Genomic DNA, 9,929 nt, shown 5'->3' with positions numbered 1-9,929 from the left:
GCTTTGTTGTTGTTGTTTTTTAAGGGCTTGTCTGTGTTTGAACATTGTTACTCTCCTCAGTCCTGAGTCTGTCAGCTGAAAGAAACAGGAATCCTGTCCACCATCCTTGCCTTCCCCCCCCATCTGCATTCTTAATGTCCTTTGGGGACTTAAGTCTAGTGTTAGGACACGCAAGTAGGCAGCCTAGAGCTGGCTGGTCCCCTGCCTTCTATGCCCATGGCCTTGTTTCTGTGCCTTGGTTATTGTGGGTAGGTAGGCATCGAATGCAGGGATAGGATAACCTCCCTCTGTGTACACATACACCCTCAGCCCTGTCCTCCCTGACTTGACTATTAGATGTGGAGTAAAAGAAGAGGCTGACTAACAAGGGTTTGTGATCTACTTGTTAGAGAAAAAAAACAACTCCATCTTTCGAGAGGCTGTCAGTCCCTTAAATACTATACAAGCCCTCTACTACGTTGGGGCTAGGGACAAAGTTTCTGCTCAGGGTTACACAGGCTGTACATTGTACAACTTTTAGAGCCACCATTCACCTTGTAATCTTATGTATAGTTACCAGGACTTTTTTTTTAAATGGCAGGTGTCATGAGGAAGGGGTGCTTTTTTCCTAATATACGCAAAGGTGCTATGGAGCTGCAGGAAGGGCAAATATGAAATTTTTTAAAAAGTGTAGGTGCCATGAATACACACTGAGCACTTTACTATAGATACGTCAGGCAATTAACTGTAGGTTACATGATAAAAGTTTGTGCTTAATTGCTTTGTCTAGAAAAGGTGACACATAATTCTAACATCAAACCACAATGGATGGCAGTTAATTACTGGTTCTTAAGGAAATACAGAGGTGGGCAGTGTTGGGGCGTGAAAGAAGGCCACTTGGAGAATGATTTCTCAAGGATAGTGATTGATGGGTGAAATGTTCCAGGCTCAAAGCCTCTGAGATAAAACCTGAGTGTCTGGAAGCAGAGCCCCAGGCAGTCCAGAGAGGTGGAAAGCTGGAAAAGTGGCTGGATGAAAGTTAAAAGGTGCTCATTAACATGTTAGAGAATAAGTACCCATTGCTTGCCCTTCAGCACCTTCCAATTGATAAGTTACTCATTTGAAAAAAGAAGTTGGGTGTCTGGAGACAACAAAAGAGCAAGTTTTGAAGTCCTAAATTAGAGTATAACTATGAGCTGCTGGGAGGAGCTCCCAGCAGAAGGCTGCAAAGCTACTAAGGAAAATAACCCCTGGTACCCATTCCTTCCAGTCCTGGTTACTGCTGAAGAAGAGAGGTGGCAAGGGCAGAGGTTTGGGGAGGCCCACAGACCAGGGAGGCTCTGGTCATATGTATGGCCAAACAGCCTGGCTGGCCTTGGGGGAAACTGGAACCAATACTTCCTGGGTGGTAGCAGAGAACATGGCCTGCTAGGATAGACTTTGGGAAAGCAAAGATCAATTCAACTATCAGAGGAGACTGGTTTGGTGCCAAGCTTAGAACAGGCAATGGACTGTAAAGCTACTAGAATTTCGTAGGCAGGTAACTGCCTAGTTTCCAAGATGGGACATACGTCAGTCTCAAACTGGACCAGTGGTGACCAGCTAGAGCCCCCGCCCTGGTGGGAGGGGGTGGGCCGGTCCTGAGCAGAGGGCGGGGCCAGGGGCCACTTAAGGCGGAGCCCCGGCGTTGTGGCAGCGCCGGAGCCTGGCGGCAGAGCCAGGCTGAGCTGGCACTCACCCACGACCCCCCTTCCCTGCTATGATGGCCAGACAGTAGCAGGTTCCAGACCCCCAGGGGGCATGCAGACAGAGCTGGTGGCAGCCAGGTGCGCAGAGCCACAAGAGCTCTAGGGCACTCTGGGGCAGTTCTGCCTGCTGCGCTCTCTGGTACCAGGGGAATGTCCAACAGCAGGGCGAGCTGGTGAGGACAAGGACGTTCTCTTTTGGCCAGAGTCCACTGCATCCATGGCGCTGCTGTCCAGTCTGGTGCCCCTGTGCTGCTTGGCACTTCTGGCGCTGCCAACCCAGAGCTGCGGGCCGGGCCGGGGGCCGGTTGGCCGGCGCCGCTACGTGCGCAAGCAGCTTGTGCCGCTGCTCTACAAGCAATTTGTGCCCAGCGTGCCAGAAAGGACCCTGGGCGCCAGTGGGCCGGCGGAGGGGATGGTTGCAAGGGGTTCAGAGCGCTTCCGGGACCTAGTGCCCAACTACAATCCCGACATCATCTTCAAGGATGAGGAGAACAGTGGCGCAGACCGCCTGATGACTGAGGTAAGGTGTGTCTCTCCTCACCTGCGCCAAGGTCTCTAGTTTCCTATAGCAGCCCAAGAGGGTGAGCTGGGCTTCACCTATAGAGCCCTTAATCTCAAATACCTCCCCTCACCCCACCCAAAATAAAACCTCTGCTGGCTGGATAGAGTGATCAAGGAGAGATCCGAACACCAAAACAGGGGGAGAGGGAGGAGGGACTAGTGAGAGTGAGGCTGGTAGAGACTTAGAGGGTGAGGGCGGGGAAAGGGGGATGGCGGCAGGCGAGACGGGAAATGGCTGAGGCGTGGACCGGGGGTCAGCTACCCAGCCAGGCAGGAAGGGCTGGGGTGAGCTGGGGGCCAGGAGCTGGCGAGGCTGTGGACAGAGAGCTGTGCCCTTAGCCTGGCTTTCTGACCTGATTGTGGAAAAGCTCTGTGAGCCAGAGACTGAAGGGGGCTGGGAAAGGAGTGTCAGGTGGCCAGGCCTTACCTGAGCCGAGGCTGTCATGGGGGAGGCAACCTAGAACCAGGGCAAGGTTATTCAAGAGTCTAAACAAGTGTCTTGGGGGGGGCAAGCAGTTCTCAATGGGAAAAACAGATGTGCCCACCTGAGAATCAAAGGCTTCTTGTGGCCCCCAAGCTCGATTCAGCTCAGGGCTCTCCTTGGAATCAAATGCCTAAAATAAATTCAACTGCCACATATTGAGCATCTACTGCAGACCAGAACCTAACCAACCGAGGGAGAGGTGAGCAATGAATGCCGTGGGAGAGAAGCACCACCTCCAGCCAGTAATATCAAGTGTCAGAACTGGAAGATCACATTCTTCCACCATCACCTCACCCCTCATTTTACAGTGAAAGCTGGGCCCCAGGAGGAAAAGCGATTTAATCAAAGTCGTAAAACTAATTAGTGGCATGGCTGGGACTAGAATTCAGGACTCCCGATTCTAAGTCCTATACACTTTCCATTACACCACCTAATTGTGTATGGAGTGAGGAGGTGGGGGGAGAGGGAGGGGTACGGATTTCCTCTGATTAATTGCCATAGTTTTTCAGGTTACTTTGTTGGGAAAACCTGTCCGGGAGAGAAAGAATCCCTTCTTGTTCCTGCCTTGAAGCCTTCCTCCCACCAGAGATTAGGAAGGGGACACCCCTTTTCTCCTTGGTTATGGAATGTTATGGTCCTTTCCTCTGGCTGCCACCTGCAGCAGAGGGGGCAGAACAAGGGACAGGCCCAGGAGGGGCTCTGACAGGCTTGGGAACCCTGTTGGTCCTGCTTATCTCCCACACCCTGGCTGCAAAAGGCCTCCATTGAGTTGGCTCTGCAAAGGGCTACTGCCCCCGCAGGTCAAGGCCTCAAGGCCTCGGTAGGGGACACAGCGACAAAAAGTTGGAAGGAGTTACCACTTTTTCTGTCTTTCCCCTCCCTTCCTCTCCAACCCTGTGGAGGTGTAGAAGACCCTGCAAGAAGGGCAGGGGGAAATTGTCCCTCTGACAGGAGAAATCCAAGTCCGAGGTGAGAGGTCGGAGGGGGAGAAGAGAAGGAAGCCGTCCTCTTTGCACCTCCTCCCGCGGTGTCCGTGCTACTGTGCGTGCCAAGGTCTCCGGCTCCCAAACTGGAGCGGCCAAGATAACCGTGGTCTCACTCCCCCGGGTGCAGGCTTCCAGCAGAGACTGCTTTGCCTCCTCTCCGCTCCCACCCTGCAGGGGGCCCCCCAGATCCGCACAAGGGCAGCTCCGGCTGTTCTCAGGTGCTACTCTCCCGCCTCTCTGGGCTGCATCTGGACCAGAGATGGAGAGATGGCGGCTCTCAGGGCTGGCAGAGACTGAGCTGGAACCCAGAGGGCTGGCCGAGCTGGGGGAGGGGACTGGCGTGGCCGGAGCAGAGATGGGGGGCGCGGCTTTCTGCCCTTTCCTCTCCCTGAGCCGGGGTGGCTGAAAAGCGCCTTTGTGGATGGAGCTGCTGAGTCCGCTTCTCCCAGCGCGTCCCCGGCCTCGGCCCGGGATTCTCGCTTGGTTAAGTCATCCCGGAGAATGGCCATTGTACTTCGTGCGGCCCCCGCCACCCTAACCCTTTTCCTAGCAGCCTTGATCCCCGCACAGCTCCGCTAGGTCACCTCTGTGGGGGGCACTCGCACTGTGAAAGGGTTAATGCCAGGGGCCGAAAGGAGGAGGAGGAAGGAAGGAAGGAAGGAAACGATGCCCGGTGCCAGGGAAGGCAATGAAACAAAAGATGAATCAGGCAGAGGGAGGGCAGCCAGGGCTTGCAGCGGGGGGCCAGGCTCAAACAGGGGCTCCTCTTGGGGAGCCAGGCTGCTCAACCACTCCCTGACCAAGTTTCCACCCGCCCTCTCAACTTTGCCCTCTCCCAGGTTGAGCTGATTCCCCAGGACAAGCAGGGGTTAGGGTGCGGGCATCGAAAATGGGAAAAGAGCTAGGTATAGGTGTCCCTCTCTCAGCCTCAGACTTGATCCCACAGTTCTGCCACGATGCTATAGGAGGGAGTGCAGATTGGCGACTACACCTATGCAGATTCTCACTTCCCCAGGGCATTCAAAAGCTGGGAGCGAGTGGAATGGGGATGGGAAAACAGAATTATCGACCCTCCCATCCAGGTCCCGTTTGCCCCCACAGTGGTGGTAGTGATAGTGAGGAGACTGATTCCTTTATTCCCTGACAGCGTTGTAAAGAGCGGGTGAACGCTCTGGCCATTGCTGTGATGAACATGTGGCCCGGAGTGCGCCTGCGGGTGACCGAGGGCTGGGATGAGGACGGCCACCATGCTCAGGACTCACTTCACTACGAAGGCCGTGCCTTGGACATCACCACGTCTGACCGCGACCGCAATAAGTATGGGTTGCTGGCGCGCCTGGCAGTGGAAGCCGGCTTCGACTGGGTCTACTACGAGTCCCGCAACCACGTCCACGTGTCGGTCAAAGCCGGTACAGTAGGGGGTGGGTGGTGAGGTCCAGCCAAGGAGGGTCTCTCCGGGAAACAGTCTGCACAGCCCTGTGGTGACTCTAGGGGTGACCAAGGTGGGCGTTAGTGTTATAAACCACCCTTCCACTCCTGCCCAGGCTGGGACCAGATCCGTGGGAAACTGCAGTTGTGCTGGGCCTGGTGAGGTCTGCGCTAGGCTTGACACATATCTCTGAGAAACTGTACTAACATTCTTCATCCGATCCTCTCTGTGCTTGTTCCCTGCAGATAACTCACTGGCGGTCAGAGCGGGCGGCTGCTTTCCGGGAAATGCCACCGTGCGCCTTCGAAGTGGAGAGCGGAAGGGGCTGCGGGAACTGCATCGCGGGGACTGGGTGCTGGCGGCAGACTCGGCAGGCCGGGTGGTGCCGACGCCGGTGCTGCTTTTCCTGGACCGGGACTTGCAGCGCAGGGCCTCCTTCGTGGCTGTGGAGACTGAGCGCCCCCCGCGCAAACTGTTGCTCACACCCTGGCACCTAGTATTCGCTGCTCGAGGGCCAGCGCCAGCGCCAGGCGACTTTGCACCAGTGTTCGCGCGGCGGCTGCGTGCGGGGGACTCGGTGCTGGCGCCGGGAGGGGACGCGCTACGGCCAGCACGCGTGGCCCGTGTGGCTCGAGAGGAAGCTGTGGGCGTGTTCGCGCCTCTCACAGCGCATGGGACTCTGCTGGTGAATGACGTCCTGGCCTCCTGCTACGCGGTTCTGGAGAGTCACCAGTGGGCGCACCGCGCCTTTGCTCCTTTGCGCCTGCTGCACGCGCTGGGGGCGCTGCTTCCCGGAGGGGCTGTCCAGCCGACAGGCATGCATTGGTACTCTCGGTTCCTCTATCGGTTGGCGGAGGAGCTGCTGGGCTGAGCCCTGTAGGCATAGAAACCTCGAGGCTCCCGCCCGCCCACCCAAATGAGGGCTGAGGGCTGAGATCCAGGGCTGAAGGCTGCGGCTGATGTTGACTGGAAGGGAGGGAGGGGGGATGGGGAGAAAAAACAGAGGCTATGTGGGACTGTCTAGTTTTGGGGCAACCTCCAACTGAAGAAGTGGTCCCGGGTCCTACGCAGGTGGAGTTGATAGTGGGTACTCCTTGACAAAGGCTATTTTGCCTCTTCTTCCCCAATGCCTCAGCCCTAACCTATTATTTTATTTTATTTTCTATTTATAAATCATAATATAATGATCTGCTTGCCTAGCCTGGCAAGATGAGGGGCTGGGGCATGGCGTTAACCCTGTCTTATGCAGTCAGCCAATCTGACGTTTGACATTTTCCTACAGGTGGGCTAATAAAGGGAAAGCTTCTGGGGGATTATTGGAAAACATCTCTATCTCGAGGGTGATTTACCTCCAGAGCAGGGAGGAAAGGGACATACCCAGAGTCAATACCTTACATCCTCCTTCCTTCCCTCCTTCCCCTGCAGATTTTCCTGCCCTGATTCTTCCCCTCAGAGGGGACGCCCCAATCAATCAGCAAGAGACCAAAAAAAGTTGTGCCCTTTTCTAGGCTGCTGGTCCCTTTTCTCTCCCAGAGGGGACAGTATTCTGCATGCACAGTCATAGGAGTATGCCAGCTGTTGCAAGGGCCAGTTGTTCAAGAAGCAAGAGGGCCCATGAGCCTCGTTCTGTGTTCACAGGGGCTCCGGTGGAGCTGAGACTTTTGTGGGTACTGATACTCAATTCTGCCCCACCCCATTGTTAGCCTGTAAAGTCCTGGTCCCTCCCTCAAAGCCATACATCATTCCAGCCCTCTCCTACTCGTAGCCTGGTGTGGGGTCTGGATGGAACCAAAGTTTGTTTGTTTTCTGGGATATCATTGGACCAACTGGTGACCCATGGAAATTCCTAGTTAAATCATAACTGATAGTCCCCCCACTCTTGGTCAAGACAAAGAAACTGGACGGAAGAACTGAATAGCTGGAACCTATTTCTTCTGAAGGGTTGTGAGGGTGGAGAACAGCGTTAGCCCTGGTGTATGGGGAGGAGAGAGGCACTCCAAGCAAAGGCATATGGGTACTACAACCCTAGCACCCTCCCTGATCACCTGTGCTGGTTGTTGCCACTGGCTTCCATCACCATTTCTCTCCCCTCTCCCATTACTCCTGGTTCTGCTTCCTTGGCCTGTGTTTCTGGAACCTGTGGCTTCCAACACCTCGGGCTCCTCTACTCCAGGCAGGCAGGTGTCTCTAAGTTAGGAATGGAAGGTCTGAGGAGGTTGGACTGTACTGGAAAGGGGAGTGTCTAGGGCATTGGTGGGGTGGGAGAGAGATAGTGGGAGGTAGGTGGTACTACCCAAAGCCGGACCTTCCCAGTGCGGCTGTTCCTTCACAGCAGCTGGGTCCCTGCTGTACACCGCCCTCTGGTGGTCTTCAGTGCCAATTCCCTTCTAGACCGAAGGAACAGAAACTATACATTTGACCCTTGAACCAACGCTGGCGTTTAGGAGCGCCAACCTCCCGCGCAGTCGGAAATTACCACTGTACCTGTGGAATGGGTAGGCTGGACCGGCGCCAAAGAGCCTGTTTTCAGGAGTCAAGAGATGGTACGTGGGGCTTGGGGCTTGTTTAGCTGCCAATACTGAGCGACGGGTGTCAGGGGCTGTCGAGAAGCCCACCTGCCTGTCTTTGAGAATGCCCTTCCAAAACTGTGGCATTAATGCATCTCTCGTGCCTGATTTAACTCTGTGGCTCCTGGAAGCTGGAGGTATAGCTGTTGCCTGCACTGGTCCAGATTTTCATGCCCAGTCGTCGTCTCCTTCACCCTTGTGACCTTAAGTTAATATCTGAAGGTGAAAGCATACTTAGGTTTCCAGGCAGTGCTTGATAAAGGCAACATTTGGAATTGGCTAAATTTACCTTTAGTGCCCTTCTACCGGACTTCTCTCAATCCACACCAGGTGCCTATTTTTATCTCAGAAATGCACTTCAAGCTGTGGACCTTTTCTACTTGGTTTTTAAACCTGCGCTTGTCACCCCCATCACATCTGATGCCCTCCAGTCATGTCACTTCAGGTGATTACTAATCTGATAAGCCAATTAGTCTTTTACATAGATGGACTCCTTGTTTTTACTGCCCTTCCCAGGAAATTCATCTATCTTAACTGCCTGCTGAAAACAAGCTCTTAAGACATAAAACCTAATGGTGCTGATTCCTAGTACCTTAGTAAGTTGGGCAGGGCATATGTGAGGACAATGTTTCCCTTAAACTGTATCCTGTCAGCCCAGGCCTGAGACTCGTCTCTCTCACTCACCCCTTCCACCACTTTCTATCCTTGTCCTCTGGAGGCTCTCCAGCTTCCAAAAAAATAACAATAGTAGTTCATCACCTGCCTGCCAGCAGCAAAGTGTATTACCTCCAGGAAGCTGGCCAGAGGGCATATTCACTTTGTCACACAACATCTCCAATTGCAATACCTCTTTTCATCAACAAAATAGGCAGTGCAGATTGGAGAAAAGGCGTGGCTTGGAAGTCAGGCCAACCTGGAGATGATGGGACTTCCCAGACAGTGTAATTAACAAGATCAGTGTTTGTGCCTGGTGTGGAGCAGGCATTTAGTGTTTCTGTGCTCTGCATCCATATTTCACTCCCTTTGCTGCTTCTGATACCTGTCTGCTTCTCTTCTTACCACTCCTGTAGAAGCATCGCAAAACGTTTTTGAGGGAGGGGTTGTTGCCCCTATAATTATTTGATTTCATAACACTCCTTTCTCCAGAAGGCACTGTGTGACACATTGGGTGTGTTTTAGAAATGAAAAGTACTCTTGTTTTAAGAATTTACAGAGCATTTTGTGATAATCCTGGTACAACCTCTCTGCATACTGAAAAACCATAGTTGAGAATCACTGCTTCAAGGTTCAGGTGACCTTTTTATTGCTCAGAATCCAGACCTTTCCCCCACCCTTCCTTTCTTTAGGCAGGATTTATTGAACACGTGTAGTGTCACACTGTATAAGATACCAAAAAACACACAAAACATTAGGGAACAGCTTTCCCTGCAGGAGTAGTTCTGAAGGCATAAAATGATTGACTACCACAGCAACATTTTTACTTAATCAGGGTGAGTCGAATAGGCAGTAAATATATTAGTACAGAGAAAGCATTGCTGAGAAACAGGACATTGAAGCCCGTGTAGGTGGAGGAGACCGGAAAGGGTATTCCAGGCAAAACTGCGTGAGCAAGGACTTGGAATCCAGGATGAAGATGTGCAAGCTGCTGAGAACAGGAGAGGGGAAGTGTAACTACATGGAACTAAAGTTTCCTGGTCATTTATGACATGCCATGCCCTGCTCTAATACCTCATATGCATTCTCATTTAATTTTCACAATTACTCCATGAGTTTGTATTACAGATGAGGAAACCGAGGCTAAGAGAGGTTTAAGTCACTTGCTCAAGTTACTATGGCCAATAACTGGTGGGATTGGAACAGGAATTACAAGAAATAAGACCACCTTGATGGATGGGGCCATATCCTATGAGATTTAAACTATTTTTGACTCTTCTTCATTTTCTTTCTTGAGTCCTAATAAGTCCTAGCTTTCTGACAGTTATTTCTCTCTCATTTTAATTGCCTCTTTTTCTTCCTGCCTGGATGGCTAGTTTCCCTAACTAGAGCTACTTAGCTACCAGTTAAGGAAATATATACACATAGGTGCAGGTTTCTGGCAGGAAAAATTTGCAGGCTGGTACACCAACACAGAAAGCATAAGAAGACTCTCAGCTGTTTTGGGATTAAAGAAGAGAG

General features: G+C 52.7%; 1 protein-coding gene across 1 annotated transcript; it reads left to right on the top strand.

The window, feature by feature from the left end:
* Positions 1 to 1,693: 1,693 nt before the first annotated feature.
* DHH (desert hedgehog signaling molecule) lies at positions 1,694 to 6,058 on the top strand. Its single transcript, XM_037135047.2, has 3 exons — positions 1,694 to 2,247; positions 4,906 to 5,167; positions 5,433 to 6,058. Exons 1-3 carry the CDS (start codon positions 1,945 to 1,947, stop codon positions 6,056 to 6,058), a joined length of 1,191 nt encoding a protein of 396 aa, XP_036990942.1. The 5' UTR covers positions 1,694 to 1,944.
* The last annotated feature ends 3,871 nt before the right edge of the window (positions 6,059 to 9,929 follow it).

The sequence above is a fragment of the Artibeus jamaicensis genome, unplaced genomic scaffold (assembly GCF_021234435.1).
Source record: "Artibeus jamaicensis isolate MK-2021 breed Jamaican fruit bat unplaced genomic scaffold, CSHL_Jam_final contig_233, whole genome shotgun sequence".
Taxonomy (NCBI): Eukaryota; Metazoa; Chordata; class Mammalia; order Chiroptera; family Phyllostomidae; genus Artibeus; species Artibeus jamaicensis.
This window is presented reverse-complemented; position numbering and strand designations above follow the sequence as displayed.

Excerpts from the sequence above, each read along its gene's own strand:
- DHH (XM_037135047.2), top strand. The coding sequence starts at position 1,945 with ATGGCGCTGCTGTCCAGTCTGGTGCCCCTGTGCTGCTTGGCACTTCTG. Across the intron at positions 2,248-4,905 it reads CAGACCGCCTGATGACTGAG|CGTTGTAAAGAGCGGGTGAA; the intron begins GTAAGGTGTGTC and ends ATTCCCTGACAG. Across the intron at positions 5,168-5,432 it reads CCACGTGTCGGTCAAAGCCG|ATAACTCACTGGCGGTCAGA; the intron begins GTACAGTAGGGG and ends TGTTCCCTGCAG.